Source organism: Mandrillus leucophaeus, unplaced genomic scaffold (assembly GCF_000951045.1).
Source record: "Mandrillus leucophaeus isolate KB7577 unplaced genomic scaffold, Mleu.le_1.0 Scaffold21, whole genome shotgun sequence".
NCBI classification, from domain to species: Eukaryota; Metazoa; Chordata; class Mammalia; order Primates; family Cercopithecidae; genus Mandrillus; species Mandrillus leucophaeus.
Window position 1 is genome coordinate 2517633 of NW_012102143.1, and position 23004 is coordinate 2540636.

The window sequence follows — 23004 nt, forward strand, 5'->3', positions numbered from 1 at the left end:
TCACTGCAACCTCCCAGGTTCAAGGGATTCTCGTGCCTCAGTCTCCTGAGTAGCTGGGATTATAGGTGCCTGCCACCACACCGGCTAATATTTTTGTATTTCCCAGATGCGGTTTCACCATGTTGGACAGGCTGGTCTCGAACTCCTGACCTCGGGTGATCCACCTGCCTTGGCCTCCCAAAGTGCTAGGATTACAGGCGTGAGCCACCATGCCCAGCCAGAAACACATTTTCTGTATGAAGGCTACCATACAGATGTAAGATTTGATTGACTACTATTGTTTATACTCTAAGGGGGTTGCTTAACAGTCAATTGTAAAGAGGTTACAGTCGCAAGGGTCTCTGGCTCCAATATTAGTAAGTCTAGGTTAAAATGAAGGACAGGGAATCTGGTTAAGGAATAACATCATTTGGTTTTGCACAACTCTTGCAAAGGTCAGTCAGAAAGGGTTGTACAAAAATAGCCGTGTTATGTGACTCTGTTTTCAGAGCTTCACTTTCCCCCTTGGCATAATCAACCTGGAAGGTCCTAAAATTGTATTTTCTTTTTACAATCCCTTTGCTTTGGCCATTAGTAAGTTTAGGGCATGATTTCTAGTGCCCCCTGAGGACCTTGGAACAGGCTTCCCCTGTGGCTGGATAAGCCCCTCACTTAACCAGTCTCTTTCTCTTATTTTATCGTCAGCTCACTTATTTCTCTTTGGTTCCTTTGTTTTATGTAATATTTTAGTAAGTTTCTTTAATTCTTTGTGCACTGAGATAAAATACAAGCATTTACACTGAAAACAAACCTCTACCACGTCATCTCTACTTATTATTTATATCTGATATTTTCCCTTCAGCTTCTCTGTCTCCCTTTCCTGAACTGCCTAAAGTTATGTGAGTGTTTGCCTTCCTTGTTCCCCATTCCTGAGTGTGTCTTTCTACTGCACTCACAGCTGAATTGGCTCAGGATACGATTCCTAGATCACAATCTTTTCTCTCTTAAAAAAATATAAACACTGTTTCATTTTCTTCTAGTTCATAGTATTGAAGAAGAGAAGTTTTATACCAGCTTGGTTTTCTCCTTTAGTAATTTTTTCCTGCTATATTGCTTGTATGTTTTTATGTTTAGTCTGTTTTTTTTGAGACGGAGTCTCGCTCTGTCACCCAGGCAGGAGTGCAGTGGCACGATTTCGGCTCACTTCAAGCTCCGCCTCCCAGGTTTACGCCATTCTCCTGCCTCAGCCTCCCGAGTAGTTGGGACTACAGGCGCCCACCACCACGCCTGGCTAATTGTGTGTGTGTGTGTGTGTGTGTGTGTGTGTTTTAGTAGAGACAGGGTTTCACTGTGTTAGCCAGGATGGTCTCGATCTCCTGACCTCGTGATCCACCTGCCTCGGCCTCCCAAAGTGCTGGGATTGCAGGCGTGAGCCACCATGCCCGGCCGTTTTTATGTTTATTCTTATACTTAAATGATTTCATCTGGATACCTCCGGCCCTATTAATTTTGCTTGGTAGCGGACCCAGTGAGATTTTTATTGTGAAGACTCACATCTTTATCTCAGGGAAGATTTATTCTGTTGATTTTTTGATGACTGTGTCTCTTGTAAGTAGAACATTCTCTTCTTCTGAAAGGCCTGTTACTGACATGATGAATCTCCAGTGTTCTCCATGGGCTCCTCTAGCAATGGCCACAGCCAGGTTTGGTGCAGCTGTACCGAGGGGTTTCCTTCCTTGGTGGGGTGGGTTAAAGTGGAGAAACACAACCCCATGTCCCCTGCTGCCAATGCTCTGCCTACCCAATGCTGCTGGCACCAGGTTACCACGTGGGGCTGCATGGGCCGGCATCCACTGCACATCTCGAGCACATTCTCTGGTTTGACATTGGGTCACACGATGCTGCCAGTCTTTGCCACACCTGATTAGGGTGCCAATTTCATTAGAAATAAGGATGACTGTCAATTAAGTATTTCACTGGTGGGTCTTGAGACTTCTAGTCTCAGCTTCCATCGTGCCTGGGGAAGCACCTCTCTCTCTCTTCTGCCTGTGGAGGCTGTAGCCAGAAAACAATAAAACAATGACAACAACAAACTGTCCAGAGCTGGAAAAAAACAAAAACAGCCAAAATTGAGTATGCATGTAAAGAGAGCTTATGATCAATGTACAAATTTTGGACCGATATCTGGTTAGAATCAGTAAAATACCAGGACTTCAGAATCAGGGGAACATGCTGGGCAGAAAGAAGAGCAGGGAGGCTGCCATCAGGATTTTCTTTATCAGGTCAAAACTCTAATAAAAACAGAACTCTTTTTATGGTGTTGGGGGGAAAAGTGTTGAATGAAATAAAAAGACATCCCCATGGATGAAAAGCTTCTCACGGGTTCCTCCTAGGCTTTGCTGTGCTCAGATCATCCCCAGGGACCTTCTCCTGACACTGACCAAAAAGTCCAAGGTGGGCGAGTCAGGAGCAGAAGGACTCATGCTGGCATGGACATCCCAGCCCTTTGCTCATTTTTTTCCAGGGAATTTTGGATCACTGGATCTGGCAGTGTGATTTTGTTACTTCTCCCTGGCACGTGATGCACCAAGGGATCGGCTTTCTCCCCCTGCCTTTCCCATTCACTCTTTTTCAGGGGCATCTCCTTTTCTGCAGACCCCTTCCCTCACTCTCCAGGGTCCCAGGCGCTCTCTTCCCATATTGCTTCTCTTGGGCCTCAGGCCTTAGGTTCCTTCTTCCAATGATTCTTTCACTTCCGAGACTGAAGTCCTGCAAGAATGTGTCTGGAAGATCAACAGACTTGCAGTCCTGGGATAGCTGTTTTCTAAGACTGTATGTCAAGACCCAGAGTCAACCAACTTGAATATCAGCTGGTCTCAGAGAACCAGCTGAGACTACCAGCTGCTGAGAAAGGCATTCGGAATGTCAGAGGAGGGCTATTTGTTGCATCTGTTAAATGACTTCCCAATGTTTTGTTTGATAGAAATGTGATTTGAAGGCAAAAATACCCCTTTCCTGCTGCAATGAAATAAAGAGTTTTTCATTTCAAGGCAAATGCAGTCACTTCCTAAGCATTGGTGCCCTACTTAGAAGCAATTTGCTGTAAGGGAATAATAGTGAATACCTTGCAGGATTGATTTGTGGTTTTGCAATAATGTATGTAAAGTGCCAATTAATACTCTCAGCTTCTCTTTGAAATGCCTGGGGAGAGAAGTAAAAGAAGCGCTTGTTGTTTTAAACAGTCTAGACCAACCATTCGGAGTGCGTTTTAAAGCAGTGACAGTCTCTGTGGCGTGGGAGGCCTGTGGCTGGCCTGGGATGGGCGATCTGGACGGAGGAGTCATGGTCGCTGGGCTGAGGGTCTGAGAGCAGAGTGTGGCTGAGTGGTGGGTCTGCTCTGTGTCTTAGACATTTCTGCATTTGGGAGTTATAGAAGGTGACGTGGAAGTAGTTTGCAAACCGAAGGAGGATTTGCGAGGGGGTATCGATTCATTCAAATTATTCATCCAATAAATATTCATGCAGATCTCCTTTATGCGCTGTGCCAGGCCCTGGAAGTCTAGTGGTGAACAAGATACAGTCCTTGGCCTCAGCAAGTTAACAGGGGTCAAACAGACCATTGAACAAATCATGATGCCCGCAGCTTGGTGCAGGTTGGAGGGGCTGCAGAGGCAGGTGAGCGCTTGCCCAGCGTTGTGGGGCATCTCCCTGAAGAAGTGATGAGTGAGCTGAGCCTAGAGGATGAGCAGGAGATGACAGCTGGAGGGGTATGGGGAAGAGGGCTCTGGACAGGGGATGGGACCCCAGATAGGAAAGGCAGGCCCAGAGAGAGAGGGAGGTGGGCACAGCCGGGCCAGAGAGGTGGAGACCAGCAGGACCCTTTGCCAAGTGCAGAGACAACGCGAGAGCCTTGGAAGGGGTGAGGAGGAAGGACTGCCACTGGGATGTGGTGGGACAGACAGGGAGGAGCTTGGAGCCAGGAGGAGGGGACTCAGGGAGACACGGCGTGCAGGATAGTGTTTTCATTTACTGTGTCTGCAGGACAACCCTAGAGGTTGAGTAGGTATTGACGGGTTCTGTCTTGAGCTTGGGATATGGGTCTGAGTTACAGTTTGGGAGACGAGGAGAGAGGGGCCTCCTGAAATATGGGATGGGGGCATCTTAGAGTGAGAAAAACAGAGCGGGGACCCGAGGAAGCATTGCATGACAGATCAGGTTTTGCAATGCCCAGGTTCGCAGCCTGCTCCAGAGCCCAAGAGGGAAGTCTTGGGCGTTAGAGTTTCAGGATGACCTGGGGCATGCTGACCCCCAAGCCCTACCCACCATCCTTCAGGGGCAGGGGTCTTCTCATCTGCCTGAGGTCCAAGTCCTCTGGCCAATACAGGCTGCTAACCATAGTCTGCTCTGTAGATTCCCTTCATCCTCAATTTATTACTTAACAAGTAGTTATTGCAAGCCCCTCAGATGTAGTGCACTGTGATGCATGTGGTACAGACTGCCATTTCAGAGCTTGTGGTCTGGTGGGGCCATGCACTCGGCCACTGCAAAGAGGGGGCGCCCAGAAAGGGATCCTGACTCAGGGGTGAGGGTCCAGGGAGAATGGGTTGAGGGGTGGAAACACTATCTGGGTCTTGGAGGGTGAAGAGGAATTAGGGGCAGGGGCACAATTACTGTGATGGGCTGAATGGAGTGTGGGACATTGCATGTGGCAAAGGGGAGAGGGTAGAGGGAAAGAGGTATTGGGGTGAAACTTTGAAGGAAGCCCTTTTACTGTTTGTAACCCAAACTTATCCCCTCCACCCATCGCCACAGAAAAGATGTCCTTTGGGGGAGCCAAGCTCAGCATGAGGAACAGAAGGAACGGCACTCTGGACAGCACCCGGACCCTGTACTCCAGCGCGTCTCGGAGCACAGACTTGTCTTACAGTGAAAGCGTAAGTCATGCGCATCACCTGTTTGAAAGGTTTCGCTGTAACCTTCATAAGGCGTTAAATCACGCATTTGCACATTGACTTTTAGGAAATTTTAAATGCCATGTCTTCACAATCCCTTTCACTACTTAATGCTCAGTGCTCTTGGTTCTGGTCTGGGTCTTGAATCTCAGTCCCTTCTCCAGCTCTATGGCCAGGGTCTCAGTTTCGGTCCATCTGCATTTGTTCTCGCAATGGCCTCCTAGCTGCACTCCTTCGTACCGTCTCTCCTGGTTCCAAGCCAGCTTCTACGCTGCCTTCAGGACACAGACGTGCCCAGTCGTGGCTTCTTGGGTGAGCTGGAGTTGGGTTGCGTGCCAGCGGGAGGTGTGTCCTTAGCACCTCTCTGCCACTCTCTGCCTGGCTTTGCTGACACTGGGCTGAGTTCCCTCCTGCAGGTTTTCCACCCGCTCTCAGATCCTGTCCAACACTCTCATTTGTCAAGAAATTACGACAACATTCCAGCCTGACATCCAGTTCTCCTGGACTACAGTGTTAAAAGTCAGGATAGTGCCTAGCTTTGGAAAGTAGGAAGTGGTGGTGGGGGCCAGTTCTGGAGTGTTGTTTAGGATTTTGATCTTACTGGTGGGTTTCATGGGGGGCTGACTTTATGATCTATCATTGAGCTGTAAGAAAACACACACACAAACACGCAAAAACCTGCTCTCCCCCAGCTTGGGTCTGCCTCCCAGGGCCCGGACTAGGCAAGTGAGGCACCCCGATGCAAAAGTTAAGGAGGTGCCAGTCCTCAGGGGCTGCCCCTGCACTTGCATGCCTGGGGGGACTGAGCACCTCCTTACACTTGCTGCCCAGTCTCACCTCAGTCCTGGCCACGGGAGAAGCAAACAGTGGGCCAAGGGCAGTGGTAGCTTTTCCAGTGTTTACCCCCTTACTCTCTTCCTTCAACCCCCTGAAGCACCTCTGGGAGGGCCTTTCTGGAGGGATCCACCTGGCCTCAGCATCGGAGCCCTGGGAGATGGACAGAGGCTGACTCTTTCTCGAGCCTGCTGCTGTGACCTCCTGCTGGATGGGTCTCCTCTCCTCAGCCCCTGCGGGTTACCCCCTCCCAGATGCAGGCATCTCTATGGGTAGAACTGCTGAGGCCACACAGAAGCATCTCAGTTCTGGGGGGTTCCTTTTTGCCCCCTAAGCACATGCACACCTCTGCAAAGTGCATTTTCAGAGGGTTTTTTAAGCAACAAAACAGGTTTTAAAAATCATCACGCTTCCTCCATGATCATTGATTACGCAGCTTCCACAGCTGTTTTCTTCCTTCTGTTAAGTAGACTTGAAATTAGTTAAGTGGATGAGAAAATTACAAGTAAAAATGGGCATCACAGACTTTTAAAACTGTACAGGTGAGCATTGAAGTTATTTTTGCTTTCAAAATGTTTGTGTTGAAAGATACATAGAAAAGAATGTATACAGGTGAATTTCCAACTTAAAAAGAATATTGAAATGAATGCTCTTGTGCCCACCACCCACTTGAGAAATAGCATATCGCCCCCATGTGGCCGCTCAGTTGGCTTTTCTTCTCTCCTATCAGAGGTTATAACCACTATCCTGAATTTTGTGTTACCCATTCCTTGCTTTTATTTATAATTTTATAACTTGAGTATATGTATCTCTCTAAACAATACATTGTTTAGTTTTGTTCTGGTTTGAACATTCATGGAATTGTACTATGAGTATTTTTTTGTGAGTTCCTTTTTTTTTTTTTTGCTCAAAACTGTTTTTGAGATTCATCCACGGTGAGATGTGTAACCATTGTTAATTTATTTCACGGCTGTGCTGTGCCCCACTGTGTGCTTATGTTTATTTATTCAGCCTAAGGGGGATAGCATGTGGGTTTCCGGGCTTTGCTGTTAAGAGCAATACCGCTTTTAACATTCTTAGATGTGGAAGCCATGTCTACCCGGAAAATATTCTTTGAGTTGAGGCTTGATGGGTGAAGGTAAACATCTCTCTTTCATGGGGTCTGGGTTTAAGACACAGGACTTATGGGGAAACTTATGTTCAAAGGATTGGGAAGATAAGGCACGTGGTCACCTTTCTCTGATACCGTAGGACTTGCAGGGGCAGAGGGTGAAAGGGAAGGGGGCACACTGTGAACTTCATCCAGGAGAGGGGACTTCCCCCTTTGCAGTGCATGGCTAGTGGCAGCCTTGCTGGGGGAGGGGGGGGATAAGAAGTCAGGGCTGGCTCTGGTGTCAGTGGCATGTCTTATGAGGCCAACTGTGTGTAAAGCTGTCTGAGAACTCTAGCTGCCAGTAATCTGGTGACCTGTGGGAAGTGGCATTGGATTGCTGGGGAGAGGAAGCTCCTAGCAGCCCCACCTCCCCAGGGAAAGGCAGCCCTCTGAGGCTGAAAATTTATTGCCAGGCAGCTTTGCCAGGCATTCTGAGTGTGCAAGTCATTCATGGGACAATCCTGCCTTTCTCCACCAGGGACTCTTCCTCAGGGAGGTAACTTACTGGCAATAGTGGACAATGTTCGGGAATGGCTGTATTTGTTTACTTACCCATCCGTGCTGGGCATGAATCCCACTGCCCTCCCCTTCAACCATGCTGGGTGTTTATTGCCTTTGATATTTTTGCTAACCTGGTGGGTGTGAAATGGGATCTCACTGTGGTTTTCCTTTACATTTGCTCATTGTGAATGAGGTTGAGCTTCCTTTCATGTGTTTATGGGTTATTCTCTTTCAATGAATGCTTACTCTTGTCTTTGGCCATATTTTTTCCGTTGGATTGCCTGTCTCATTCTTACTGATGTACGGTGCTTACATATTCTGGCTACCAATCCTATGATGTTTCCTACATGATGCAAATACCTTCTTCCACTTTGAGGAGTGTAGGTATTTTTAAAGGAGTTTTCATTTGTTTCCAAATAGTTTGCTTCTGCCTACTTAAGGGAAGCTTTTGGTTTATAAAGGCTTTTGGTTTTTTGTCAGAATTACGTCCCAGATGTGCCTAACTACCTCGCTCATGGAGGGATAAATACAATTATGAAGGGTTTTTGGAATATGTCTTCCTTTAAACAGCAAGCATAAGAGGAATGGGAATCTGCATTTATATATTATTTATGAAAAACTATCATCCAATGCCTATATTCTCCATGGTAGCCTTAGAGGTGGAAAAACATAGTTTATATGTTTTTATGTTTTTATATTATGTTTAATTATGTTTTTAAAACATGATTTATATTTATTTATAATACTGTTTATATACAAGATAAGCCCAAAATACTTTTAGAAAAATTTTCCATTTAGTTATAAAAATTAAAATGTGTGCATCTTTAAAAAAAGCTTTGTGTATTCTAAAGGCATGAACAAATGCTGGATGCTATGAATATGTGGTAAATTCTTAAAACCTTTGAAGTGGGGTTACATCATATTTGGTATTCATTAATATCAGCAAGGGGTGAGAATGAATTAGTAATGTGTTATTCAATGTGCTCTCTCCGAAGGACTTGGCGAATTTTATTCAAGCAAATTTTAAGAAACGAGAATGTGTCTTCTTTACCAAAGATTCCAAGGCCACGTAAGCTACCATTTTCCCTCCGTTTTTGCTTTCCACGTTCAAAAAAATTATCAACCACCATTACAACAAACAAACGAATGCTCACTGGTTCATTATTAAAGATGTCTTCGTCTCATAATTCTCAGAAACATTGTGTGGGCAGGAAGCATCTGGCAAGGAGCTTGTAGTTGTTACTTAGAGCTATACAATTCTGTTTGGTATTTTCATCTTTGGCAATAGTTGGAAAAGTCACTGAGGGAGGCTGTCACTCTCTTCAGTATTCCCATGAGATTGGGAACCCACCTGAGTGACCTTGGTGAGGAAAGTTGTTTTACAGCAGTTGGCTGGTAATATCATGTACGTGTACATATGTCCATCTTACTGGCTCCTCCATCAGCTTTTCCTCCCCGCTGTTGACTTTGGGTCTTTCCTTCTAACTGAGTGTTCATCTACTCTAAGTATGTGTTTTGGAACATTAAGGCTGGGTTACAAAAGCAGGCTTCACCAGCTTAGCCTACAGGAGCCTACAAATAAATGTTGATGAGCACGTGAGTGAATGGGTCGACTAATGCTCACCCCTTGTGCAGAAGATGCATTTGAATCTAATTAAACAACTTTAATCCTACCTCCCACTCTCTTTATTCCTCTCTGCCCCTTCTTTTTTTTGTTGGCTGGCAATGCAAGAAACAATCTAGCTATTAATTGGAAGTTGCTGCTGTAATTTATAATGAAAAGACCCTCTGTTGAACAGAGGCAATGAACAGAGGAAGGATGTAGAAATAAGGAAAAAAGCTTTAGACCAGCCTTGGTTTCGACCTTGACTTGGCTGGCTCCTCACGGTGTGGCCTTGAGCCCATTATTCTCTTTTCTAAAGCTAATTCTCTTATCCTAAAAATCTAGCAAAAGTATACCTCATGGGTGGTGGTGGTATTCAGTGATGCAGCCTATAAAATACCTACCATAATGCTTCAGAGCATAATTCTTACTCCATGTGAATTAGAAAATGAACATCAGAAAAACTAAGAGATCTCTGCTTTGTCACTGGTATAAACTTACGCATCATGCGTCATTCTGACAAAGTATAAGCTCTGTAAGTCCACTATTTATCCCCTGTATGTTTCATGAATGGGACTTACATACTGGGTTGCTAATACTATCAATCTCCTTGCAAGGAAGCTGTTATTATCTTCAAGGCAAGTGAGGCCCAGAGAGGTTCAGTATTTTACCCATGGTCACATGTCCAGTGGAAGAAGGACGAGAGACTTGAGCCCAGGCTTTCTGATTCCAAGGTTGTGCCTTTTCCATACCCTCAGTTGCCTCCCTTTCTAAGAATGACATTGCTTTGGGCAGAACAAATTCCTCAACACGTTCTCAGTTACAGATGTTCAATCTAACTGGCATAAGTGGAAGCTGGAGGGGGGATTCTGTGGGGTGTGATAATGGGATCTTGTGGCTGAAAAGCACAGCCCGATCCAGGGCTTCAACAATGTTGCCAAGACTCTGTCTCTTTCCACCTGTTGTTTCTGTCCTCCTCTGATGGGCAGGCTCTTCACTATTGGAGGCAAAGTGGTCATTGTTGGTTGTACATTATCAGCTTTCCACATGCCTCTTAGAGCAAAGAGGGCCTTGCTCCTAGCAATTCCATCAAAAGTCCTGGGCTGATGTTCATGGCTCTTAATGGTCTGGCTTGGGCCATGTGCCTATCTCTAAACTAACACCTAGGGCTGGAGGATGGATTAGTTGTGTTGAACAGTGGAATATGTTGATTGGCAAGCCTTGGGCGATGTGTCCAGGTGAACCCAGTGCAGAAAGGGATGATTCCTCATGGGAAAATCAGGGCGCACTTACTAGCAGAAGGGGAAGTAGATGCAGGTTAGGGAAACCTATGGCTGTCCACCTTATAGTGCTTGATTACACCTCAAGTCTGGGTCAAAATGAAGGGAGATGTGGTGAGCAGCCACAGCTCTCCGCAACACAAGCAGAGCACAGGAACACCTCAGTTCCCATCTCAGAAGGGATGCAAGGATGCAGGATTCTATAATCTTTGAATCTCCCATATTTATTATTTCTCTCTCTCCATAGGTAGTGGGAACACTCCATGTAATCTAAGTTACCCATCAGACAAGGGCATCAAGTGAAGTGATGATTAATTATATTGATACCCTGGTTTTGCTGTTACTTGCCACACTAGATGACATAAGCCGCCAAATTCTCTCCTGAGAGTTCCCAGGGTTGCCACCCTGGTGCTAAGCCCAACGCACCCTTGCCTTTCTACTCTGACTTCTTGTGGATGCCACCGCAAGATGGTGCCGCACATTTGCCCCTGCTGCTGTGTCCTCTGAGATGTGCTGCCAGCTTAGGAGCCACCTTCTGGCACACTATGGGTAGTAAGCTCCTAGGTCTGGATTTGTTCTAGTCACTTCTCACTTCTTTGGCCATGCTGGGTTCCAGGTAGAAACAGAAAGAATGCTACCTTCACAATAGCAGCACTGTGCAACAGAACTTTCTGCCATGGTGAAAGTATTCTATGTCTGCACCATCTAATACAGTAGCCGCTAGCCACGTTTGGCTATTGATCATTTGAAATGTGGCTAGGACAACCAAGGAATGTTTTTAACTTTATTTAATTTCACTTAATTTAAATATAAAATTAAATAGCCACGTGAGGTCTGTGGCTACCATACTGGACAGCGTATTACTACAGGATTCAGACTTGGTCCAAGGGGGTAGAACTAGGGTCTTGATGCTTTCCTGTCCTCTTCATTTCTCCTGTCTGTCATCCCTATTCCTCCTTCAGGTATCTGCACTCCTAATGCCTTCCTGGCAATCTCTCTTCTCCATTTATAAACCAATTCATACATACTGGTGCTTAGAGGGCTACCAGCCCATAGACCAGAGCTGCCAGGCAGCTCTCTTGGTCAAGGTCACCTGTGACACACCCCTACCCTTAGCAGGGAAAAGGGCTCAACAGTCTGTTTTCAGTTATAGCAAGAACTGGTGGTTCAGGGAATTCTCTCCCCCATCCTCCAATGAGCTTGGGTGAGTGGACAGATCCCAAAGGATGGTGGGACAGTGGAGGCCATGGAGAGAGAAGAGGAACGTGAGGAAGCAGCCTGGGCTCAGGAAGTGCCCTAACACTTAGGAAGAGAGAGGGCTGAGAACATCATTCTCAATCCTGGTTGACATTTTCTTGGCCACACTGAGTGATGCCCTGGGAACTGTTCCAACACAGAGGCGAGTTTGCTGCTGGAGGGTGATTTTGGATCCAGTCTCTAGCTCAATTTGTATAGCTTTAGAAAATATTAAATGCCTGGAGAAATATTTTGAATAGGGATCATTTTCATACTGTGTGGTAATTAAGACTTTTGGTTACAAGGAGCTCAACTACCTACACCTAAAGAGGGATTTACTATAGGGATAAAGAAATGCCACCTAAGATCAGACAGTGGCCAGGCCTCTTGAGTGGTTAGAAAGAGTGACTGATGAGGGGTACTCGGCGGGTCTCCTCTGCCCGTTCCTGACTCCGCCTCTCCCTACACACCCTGTCCTCTTCTTTCTCAGAGTAGCTATGATTGTGTTGTGGTGCCTGATCTTCCATGTCACAGGCCCAGACCTACAGAGAGATGGGAGCAGCTCCTTTGGTCCTAATTTCAAATTCTTAAGAAAGGGATGCCTATGTCAATCCTGGATTAACTTCCCATCCTTGGGCTTGTCAATTATGAGCATTTCCACAATTCAGTTATATGAACAGGCTCATCTTGATCCTACTGTGTAGACGAGGTTGGAGAGAAGAGACAGTCTCATTGGAGTCTGTGTCAATGCACCATTTCTAGCAGGGACCTGCCCTGATGTATCTCCAGCAGCATCCCCAACCCCCAGGAGAGCAAGCTCCTTGTGAGGATTGCTGCTGAGAAGCATTTGTTCCTCATTATAGCGTCTCTTTGTTGAGTGGCTTTGGTAGTTACCCTGGGCTTCCAGTACTTCAAGAAGATCACTATTAGCAGAGCAGCTCCAGCTGAAGCCAATTGCGTCCAGGCAGCAGAAACTTGGCCACAATTTGGCTGGGAATCTATCTGCTTCTGGAGTGGTCATAAAATTTGCCCATAAGGCAACTCATTTCTGCTCCTGTTGTGTTTTTAGAAACAGTCACAGAAATGCATATCACTATTACCAGCTTGTAAACGAAAATGTGACCTCCCACCACAGAGTGCTTTTAGAATTAATCCTACATTTTGCCATATGTTAAATAAGGTGAACAGTGAAGAAGACCTTGAGAATACAGCCTTTCTCTTGCCATGAACAGTTATTTATACTTAAGCTTGTATTCTGGAAGGAAAACATATCTACTTTACAAAAATCGTTGAGGATACAAACTATTTAAAAGAAGATCAATCAATGTATTTATTCACTCATTTTTTCATTCATTCAAAGGACATTTGCTAAATGCCCTGATGTGCCAGAAACATGGGGACAGAGAATATAAGATAAAGAGTCCAGCTGGAAGCAAACCCTAACAGGATTTCCTCAGTTTATATATCTTTGACTCAGCCTGTGCAGGGGATCCTTGCTCCAGAGTCACCATGTATGGTTGCCTGGGCTGTGCACTGCACAAGGATGCTGGGGGTGAGTGGGGTTGAATCTTGTTATCTGACCCTGCATCCTGGTACTGACCCACATCTGCAGAGGGGGATGCCTTTCCTGGTAGGTGAGTGGTGAATGCGTGGCCACAGACTTTATTGTGGGGTCTAGGACGTGGATAAGAGTGATGGAGGCACCGATCCTACCAGGACTTTGGCAACAGGTGTAAACTGGGACTGTCCTGGGCAAATCAGGGCATTGAGTCACCCACTGACAAAAGGAGAGCTGTGCCCTTAGGGCCTGTTTCAGTGACCAAACATGACTCCCACTTTGCTGCTCTCTAGCCTTCTCGGGACAGAACTCTCTGTTCTCCTTCTCCATTGGCCGTGGCCCCCTCGAATCCCTAGCACCCTTGGATCTTGCCCAAAGATTGGTCAGAGAGACAGCAGGGAGAGATGCAGAACCAAGTGGGTGGGGCAGGCAGAAGGAAGCTGGGAGGAGGGTGAACAGTGCCTCACTGAGCGCGAGCTGTTTTTCGCTAAATGGGAATCTTGGTTGTTGTTGCTCCTGTCTTTGGAGACCACATTTCTCAGGATGCCGTGGATAGAGAGGTCAAATAGTCATAGAATGTATTTTTAGATTTTTTTTTAACTGCATTTTTGCTTCTTTTCTGTTGCCACTGCCTTCATTAATCCTTGATTTGCATGTATGGCACCACCATAACCTAAGTCACCTTGAGGGAGCAGGTGCCACATTCCAGGCCCAGCGAAACACTGCGTCATTTCCAACCCTCATGGCAAGCCTGACAGGGCAGGGGCTGTGCGAGAGTGAAAGGAGGTGTTTTGTTTGTCCCTCTGCACTTTGCCAGCTGTCGTGCTTAGCTATTCCTAAGAGACCAACTTAAGGGCAGGAAGGACATCCAGCTCATCTTGGGCTGCTGTGAAGCTCAGCCCAGGGCTGACTCAGAGTGGATTTTCAGTCAGTATCTGTCGAGTGACAGTGGTATGTTGGCAAAGGCACCGGGGAAGAGGATTTACCACTGACTGCATATCTTTTTATCCTGTTCCAATTTCCTGTTATGCCTTTGTGTCACCTAATGGATGAATTTAGTTCCACTGCATTTTTAATGAGAAGAACTTGTGTTCATTTACTGCACAGTTTGTCCTCATCTACCCCAAATTATTGAAAGTCTCTGTAGCAGTTAATGTCCAATAAGGAAAGGATGATCTCTCTAGAGTCTGGAACATTTTGGGTCTCTGCCAAAGGAATGCATCTTCCCGGTGAGTTCGGCCCATGGGAAGGATGTCTCACCTCGCTTCAGAAGAGCCTTACTGGCTGGGCAAACTGGCAGGGCTGGTGCTGAGGCGCTGAGGCCAACTCAGGGCTCCTGTGGGTTATGAACTGTTTGAGAAGCTGAATAAAGTTTCCAGATTTCTGAAACTCAGTCTCATAAGTCCCATGGACCGAAGCTAGATTCCATGAGGGCAGGGGTCTGTTCTGTCCTATCACAGAGCCAGTTGTTGGTGAAGAGACAATAAACAACAGGGATAAAACATTAAACTAGATTCCTTCCTTCCTTCCTCCCTCCCTCCCTTCCTTCTTTCTTTCTTTGAGATGGCATCTGGCTCTGTCGTCCAGGTTGAAGTGCAGTGGTGTGATCTCAGCTCACTGCAACCTCCACCTCCTGGGTTCAGGCCATCCTCCTGCCTCAGCCTCCCGAGTAGCTGGGATTACAGGCGCCCGCCAATATACCCTGCTAATTTTTGTATTTTAGTAGAGATGGGCATTTACCATGTTGCCCAGGCTGGTCTTGAACTCCTGACCTCAAGTGATCCGCCCACCTCACCCTCCCAAAGTGCTGGGATTACAGGCATGAGCCACTGCGCTGGTCCACATCAAACTAGTTTCTACACAAGCGACTGAGATGATGAAAACAGTCTGAAAATAAGACTTGAAGGTATCCTTTGTGTGTCTATTTAAGTTAACAATGCCAGTTTCCATAAGCAGGCTCAATGAAATCCTTCCTTCCTGTCCACATCATCGTGCTTATCAGGGAGAATGTGTGCAAGTGTGGCTATGCCCAGAGCCAGCACATGGAAGGCACCCAGATCAACCAAAGCGAGAAATGGAACTACAAGAAACACACCAAGGAATTTCCTACGGACGCCTTTGGGGATATTCAGTTTGAGACACTGGGGAAGAAAGGGAAGGTAAGCAGTGGTTTTCTGCTTTGGTAGCTAATTCATAGGCCAAAATGACCTGGGCTACCTTGATTTACTTGGAATTGTCTAATAAGATGGAGGCAGGAGAGATGGTTAGTAAACACCAAAAAAGACTGCAGAAAAACAGACATCTTGTAAAAGCCAGACAGCAGTTATTAGGCTATGCTCAACAGGAAAACTCAACAGGTAAGGACTGGATTATCACCTAGCCTCCTGTGTCCACACACAAAGCAGGCATCCATACCACACCCATCTTGAGCCCCATTGCTACCCAGGGCCCCATGAAAGCTTTTGTGAACCCTACTGTTTAGCTCTGTGTACTCTTGAGGCACATATGGCCCTGAATATGCATTCCCTCCATACTCACTGTGCAAGCTCTCCAGCAAGGTTTTGCAAAGGTGTTTAATGATGGGAAACAGCCTCTCCAGCATCCTCTGTGCCCCCAGTCTCAATGAAAGCACCGTCCACAGGCTGCTCCTGCAGGGCCTGGGCCTCTCATCTCCCAAACCCCCATGGCATCCCTGGGAGATGACCCAGCCCCATCCACTGCTGACTCTCCCCAGGGCCTCTGCCCCGGAATGGGCCGATGCCCTCTCTTGCTGCCCGCAGCTCTGCTCACCTCCCTGTGGCCTCAGCAGGGCTGCTGGAGGACTCCCTAAATGCAAAGCCCACCCTGTTCTTACCCTGCTTCAAACACCTCAAGGCACCCCTCTGCCTTCAGAACAAAGTCCCAAGTTCTCCACGTGGCCTATGGGGCTTTTCCGGGCCCCTGCAGCGCCCCCGCTCTCCCCACAACTCTGCTTTCCTTCTGTGAACCCTGAATATCGGAGACAGGTCTCAGTTAATTTAGAAAGTTCATTTTGTCAAGGTTGAGGACGCACGCCCCTGGCACAGCCTCAGGAGGTCCCGACAACACGTGCCCAAGGTGGTCAGAGCACAGCTTGGCTTTATACGTTTTAGGGAGACATGAGACATTAATCAACATATGTAAGATGAACGCTGGTTCCTTCTGGAAAGGTGGGACAACTCACCAGGCAAAGGCGGGACAACTCGAAACGGGACGGGGCTTCCAGGTCATAAGTAGACAAGAGACAAACGGTTGCATTCTTTTGAGTTTCTGATTAGCCTCTCCAAAGGAGGCAATCACATATGCATTCATCTCTGCGAGCAGAGGGGCGACTTTGAATAGAGTGGGAGGCAGGTTTGTCCCAAGCAGTTCCTAGCTTGAATTTTCGGGCCCCAAGATTTATTTTCCTTTCACACTTCCATTCCTCGTGGGTCCTTGGCACGGCCCCCGCCTGGGACCCCCAGTGCCACGATCTCTGCTGCCCCCACCCCGCCCCTCTTCTAGAAGCAGGCAAGCGTGGGCGGGGCGTGGGCGGGGTGTTGGCGCGGGATGCTAAACCCCGACCTCAGGAGAACACAGGCTTATCTTGATGCTTCTGCTCCTCCCCCCATAGTATATCCGTCTGTCCTGCGACACGGACGCAGAAATCCTCTACGAGCTGCTGACCCAGCACTGGCACCTGAAAACACCCAACCTGGTCATTTCCGTGACCGGGGGCGCCAAGAACTTCGCCCTGAAGCCGCGCATGCGCAAGATCTTCAGCCGGCTCATCTACATCGCGCAGTCCAAAGGTGGGGGTCGGAGCAGCGACCCGGTTCTTCCATTCGGGCTGCACCAAGTTTGGGGAGCAGAGGAGGCAGTTCCTGTGTGCAATTCCGGAGAATCCGGATGCTGCTAGAACCATCTGATTAATCGTTATTTTATTGAAAGCAATATCCTCAAATGAATGGATGGGGAGCTCTGGCAGATGGTGGGGGAGCTTCACAAAGTAACTCTAAATCAGCGTTAAGGTGCTTCCTTAGGGGAATTTTTTAAATCTTGTAAGATTTTCATTTTGTTATTAACACACGAAAAATTTTCCCCAGAGTTTCGGTTCTGGCGAATTGAAAAGGACAGTTGTAATTTGCTTGGTCTGTAATTGTGAGATCGGTGATGCACTTTTGAAAGTAGTGACGGTGCCTGAGAAATTGTAAGCACCCTGTGTCTGATTGAGGTCAGAGCAACTAAGGCTGTGTTACTTGAAACACTTTCTTTCTTTTTAACTTTATATTTTAAAAAGTTTTGAATCTACAAAAATGTTGCAAAAATAATGCAATGAACATCTGTACATTCTTCACCTAGATTCACCAATTGTTAACATTTTCCCACATTTGTCTCATCTTGTTCCATAAATATCTAAGTATGATTTTGGGGGGAACTGTTGAAAGCAGGTTGCAGGAATCATGATCCTTAACTCCCTAAGCAGATGAACATGCCCCTCCTGAGAACAGGGTTTTTTTTCACATAGCCCAATATAATTTTCAAACCTGAACAGTTACCATGGACCAATACTGCTATCTCACACTTTACACTCACATTTTGCTAATTATCTCAACAAAGTCCTTTAGAGCAAACATTATTTTTTCTCAATTTGTATTCCAAATCGATTTAGCTTTGCTTTTTTTTTTTTTTTTTCTCTTTAGTTTTCTTACATCTGGAACTGGTTCTTAGCCTTCCCTTGTCTTGCATTATATTTTTTGAAGAGTATAGGCCAATTGCTTTGTAGACTGTCTCTCAATGTGGAATTAGTTGATGTTTGTTCATGATTAGATTCAGTTTATCCAACCTTAACATTTAAAAACCTCTTTCGGCCGGGCGCGGTGGCTCAAGCCTGTAATCCCAGCACTTTGGGAGGCCGAGACGGGCGGATCACGAGGTCAGGAGATCGAGACCATCCTGGCTAACATGGTGAAACCCCGTCTCTACTAAAAAAACAAAATTAGCTGGGCATGGGGTTAGAGTAAACCAGGATCGCACCATTGCACTCCAGCCTGGGCAGCAGAGTGAGACTCTGTCTCTAAAACAAAACAAAACAAAACAAAAAAACCAAAAACCTCTTTTATGCAGAATTAATACTGACTGATAGAACTAAGGAAACGTGTCCTAATCTAGATGTGGGCTTTTTTTGTTGTTGTTGTCAGGAAGAAACTGAGATGTTTTGTTTTGTTTTTCCCATTTATTTTTCTCAGTTTCCTGACCAACCAGAGGGGACACTGTGGGTTTTCACTTTGATACAAAATTGAGCAACTCAGCTTCCTTGCTACTAAATCCTGAACACACCTTGTTCATTCACCAAACAGATACTTACTGGATGCCTATAATGTGCTAGAAATTGTTTGATGTGCTAGAATACAGCAGAACAAAACGGACAAAAAAAAATCCCTGGGCTGGGACGCCTATTTCTATGTAGATGAAGCGAAGCGATGGAAGAAGTTGAATAGTTTCATTGTTGCTGGTTGTCCACTTGGAGTGCTACCTTCATTTCCCATTGTCTCATTTTAAAAGGGAACGTTAAATGGCTGAAATGGATGTGAAGTCAATCACTGTAAGCATGGGTTTTGCAAAAGAGAAAAGGATTGCCCAGTGAGGAGATGGGAGAACAGTTGTCAAATCTGCTTCCTCAAAGATAAGGATTAGGGATATTTAAGGAGTGAAGAGGCGGTTGTTCTATGGCGTGGGGAAAGGTGATAGGCAGTGGAGAAGGAATGAGGTAATTGGTGGTTTGTGCAGGTGTAGTCAGGGTTCATGGCTCTTCATAGGACACCTGTTCAGAAAATGGCAGTGTTAGCGTGATCTGAGGGAGGAGTTTTGGCCCTCTGACATTGAAAGGTCATCTCTTGGGCATATGTGCACGCCCAGTTGAAGAGTCAACGGTCTCAGCTGTTTTGAACTGGATAAGAGCAGCTCCCTAGTTCCTGAAAAACAACTTTAGCAACTGTTATCATAGTGACGTATATGTCAGAGATGTTATCTAGAAGGAAACTAGTGGTGATTTAGTTATATATTGTTTGTCTACATGACTTTTAGCTACATAGATTTTAAAATCAACTAGATGGAAGCAGTTAAAAGCAAGCAAGGCAGGTGAAGTTTGGCGGGCTTGATTAGGTTAGCCCTCGGTGTCAAAATCTGTCTAGAGGAAGGAGACCGTGTGCTGAGAGGCTGGATTTATGCCCTGTAAGAACTGGTTAAAAGAAGTAGGTGTAAAACTTCTAAGGATCACATCATACTTACCTGAAAATATTGGAAGGACTTTGATGTGGAGATGACTAAAATTGTCCCTCATTGCTGAAGACCGTAGTAAAATTAGAGAATGGAAATAGTCAGCAAAGGGACTTTCTAACGATTGGAGGAGGGGGCTGCCTCTCAGCTCCTGACGCTTTCTTACAAGAGCTAATCCAGAGAGGCCAGTGACCGCTCTGAGGGTAGATTCGTACGTGGGCAGCATATTATACTAGGGTCATTTCCAACTTTAGATTCTAGTTTTATGCTACATAATATTTTTGTAGGTATAGTATTTATTCTACTTTGCCCCTCCCCAATAAAACCCTGTATAACCCTTAGCATTGAGAAGATAATCAGATCTAAACCTTAAAAAGGCCAGCATACAGAATTGTGTTGTATAAAGCAAAGTTATTGACACAAAGGCCATCCAAGGAAGATTCATTCGAATCCAACCAATATGGGGGTCCAGGAGCAGAGTGCCCGGCTTACCATGGTGGCATTGCCTAACTTGTTTAGAGGCTCTGGTTAGACATTCATTGTCCATGAGAGTCCTCTAGAGACTGGTTAAAGATGCAGACAGATTCCCTGGACCCACCTCCCAGAGAGCCTGATGAGGTAGATCTGGAATAGGGTCAATAATCTGTTTTTATGTTTGTTTGTTTGTTTTGTTTTGTTTTGAGATGGAGTCTCACTCTGTTGCCCAGACTGGAGTGCAGTGGTATGATCTCTGCTCACTGAAACCTCCGTCTCCCGGGTTCAAGCAATTCTCCTGCCTCAGCCTCCTGAGTAGCTGGGATTACGGGCGCCCACCACCACGCCTGGCTAAGTTTTGTATTTTTAGTAGAGATGGGGTTTCACCATCTTGGCCAGGCTGGTCATGAACTCCTGACCTCGTGATCCACTCGCCTCGGCCTCCCAGAGTTCTGGGATTACAAACGTGAGCCACTGCGCCTGGCCAAGAATCTGTATTTTTAAGTGAACGCTTCTCAGCAGCACTGTCTGAGGTCCCCTCTTCTTCCTTGCCATACAACATAGCTGCCAGTGCTGTGTCCTGACGCCCACAGGGATGGGGACTTTATTTTAGGGGTCTGTGAGTTCAGAATGGAAACTTTGCCCAGTGCCGGTTGACCATTTACTGTTCCTATGTGTTGACAGGTGCTTGGATTCTCACGGGAGGCACCCATTATGGCCTGATGAAGTACATCGGGGAGGTGGTGAGAGATAACACCATCAGCAGGAGTTCAGAGGAGAATATTGTGGCGATTGGCGTGGCAGCTTGGGGCATGGTCTCCAACCGGGACACCCTCATCAGGAATTGTGATGCTGAGGTACGGGTGGGACAGGAGGAGGTCTGCTAGGTCACATGGAAGAAAGACCATGGCATGAGCCTGTGGCCAGAACCCTGGGGCTCTGTGATGGAGCCAGACCATGGGGAAGTCTGCCTTGCAAGGAGTGTCTTTGGGACCTTAAAGGAATTGAAAACAAGGATGACGTACATAATTAACTGCTGGGAAAGAGTTAACAATGAATGTTGCTTTGTTCATTAAGATGTGTTCTCAGCAATCTCATATCACAGTCAGGTTCTTTATTCTTTATAACCAAGGCTTACATCCATTTCAGGAGGGCTCAAGCCCAACCGCAGTATCTTGATTGCTTGGCTACACTCAGAGGAATACAAATCAATGGATATTGTCCTTGGTTAATTTGGCATTAAGAAGGTTGTGAGACAACCCCCAGCCTCCACCCCGCAAATGTTTCCTGTGAACATATTTAGAGAATAATGAGCCTTTCATGTTAAAAATACAAGGTAGACATATGGGTTTTGTATCAAGTGTAGCATTTTGAAAACAACATTTCTAGTAGTTGAGGACCTTCTCAAGCAACAGGTGTTCTCTGCCCAGAAGCTTTGGGCCAAATGTTCAGATATCCACATTTAAGCTATACCTTCTCCCATCTGGGCTCCTTAGAAGCAGCAAATGTTAAGGATTTTTGGAATTGCTGTGATTCTTTTAGAATTATTTTATTTTTGTGTCTTGGTTACCATTTTTGAGATATATAAGGGGCAGGGGAGAGTGGGAGGTGTTTTTTTGTGCATCTTCAAGGAGGAAGCATGGTAGAGGGGGAGGAGGGTATGTTTCGAAGACAGAGAAGTTGGGGTTGGAGTAATCATTCCTTTTCGAGCTGCATAGTCTGGAGCCAGTTCCCTTCTTCAAGTTTTTTATAATAATAACCTATATTGTTATGGGACTGATTTATCTAATTGTGCAGAGTGAATGATAGCTTCTATTATTATTATTACATGCTCAACAAGGGATGGCAAAATGGTTTCACATAAAATGCCAACTTCAGGGATGAGAGTGGCCTAGAGCAGGCTTTTGAGGACAGTGGCAGGCTAAGTGGGAAAGAATACCATTATCAATTAGCAATATTTGTAATGGGCACGGGAGTCCGGGAGTCAATGCAGTGTTGTGTAATTATCCCCATGGTAGATGCAGTACGTGTGTTAATTCACAGACTCACAAAAAGCCTTGAAAATGTAGGTATTTTTACCCCTGAATAGGAATGAGAAAAGACTTCAAAATCTCCCTAGAGGCTGCTTATAGGGCCCATTTCCTGGCAACAAGGAAAACTTGAAATGAGTATATGAAGATTAAAGAACCTGCCAATCATTTGGAAATTAAGAAACAACCAACTATCCCAACCATCTGGTAAACAAATGTAGGATCTAGAATGATCTTTCAAAAATATAATATCAGATAACTTAGAAAGCAATGCAAATGAAAACATTACCTATTGAGAATAATATATATTAATATATCAGTATGGCCAAAGCCGCACTCAAAGTGAAATGCTTAGCCATATACCTTTATTAGGAAAATTAAAATTAATAAGTAATTCATTAATCATAATAACAAAACCTAACGTTGATGTAATAGCACTTACTATGTACTAGGTTCTATTCTAGTGTTTTACATATATTAACTCATTTGATCTTCATAACAAAACTATGAAGTAAGTACTACTGTTCCCTTCTCATTATAAATGAGAAAAGTGAGGCATACAGAAAGTAAGAAAGTTTCTTAGTGCACATATCTAGTTAGTGGCAGGTCCATGGTGCACAATCTTTTAACCACTACAGTATTCAAATTAATAAATTTTAAAAATCATATCACCAGCAAAACTCTGAATTCTTTCTGAATACTATTTTTTCCTTCTGTTCTCCTTGAGTTTTGGTGGTGATATTATTTTTCAAACTTATTAAATTCTATTCTTGGAGTTAAGATTGAAAACCTTTTAATGCAACCCTGATACTTTAAAAACTAAATGCCTTTGAGTGGAGCTTGAGAGAGGAACGTTTTTGGTAAGGATTCCTTTCTTTATGTTCCTCAAGCAGCTTTTTATTCTCTGGTATTTTGGGGACAAAGTATTCATTTAATTACTTCTTTTTGTGGTCCTGTTGCTGTGCGCTTCTCAAGTGTGAAGACTATTTCATTCATTTTCTAATCCCTAGATCCTGGCATGGGTCATGGCATATGATAGATTCCAGACAACAATGTATGTGTGCATTTCAATGTCTGCTTCTACCTGTATCCACACACACACAAATACACACACACACACACACACAT

General features: G+C 45.4%; 1 protein-coding gene across 1 annotated transcript in view; it reads left to right on the top strand.

Annotated features, from left to right (window-relative positions):
- The window catches only part of TRPM8 (transient receptor potential cation channel, subfamily M, member 8), a 99328-nt gene that overhangs the window by 4309 nt on the left and 72015 nt on the right, over nt 1–23004 (top strand). Inside the window, exons 2-6 of the mRNA XM_011980276.1 lie at nt 4792–4913; nt 8415–8488; nt 15099–15255; nt 16728–16905; nt 20531–20703. Of these exons, the coding sequence (XP_011835666.1) occupies nt 4797–4913; nt 8415–8488; nt 15099–15255; nt 16728–16905; nt 20531–20703 (699 nt within the window). The 5' untranslated portion in view covers nt 4792–4796. The remainder of the gene's footprint in view (nt 1–4791; nt 4914–8414; nt 8489–15098; nt 15256–16727; nt 16906–20530; nt 20704–23004) is intronic.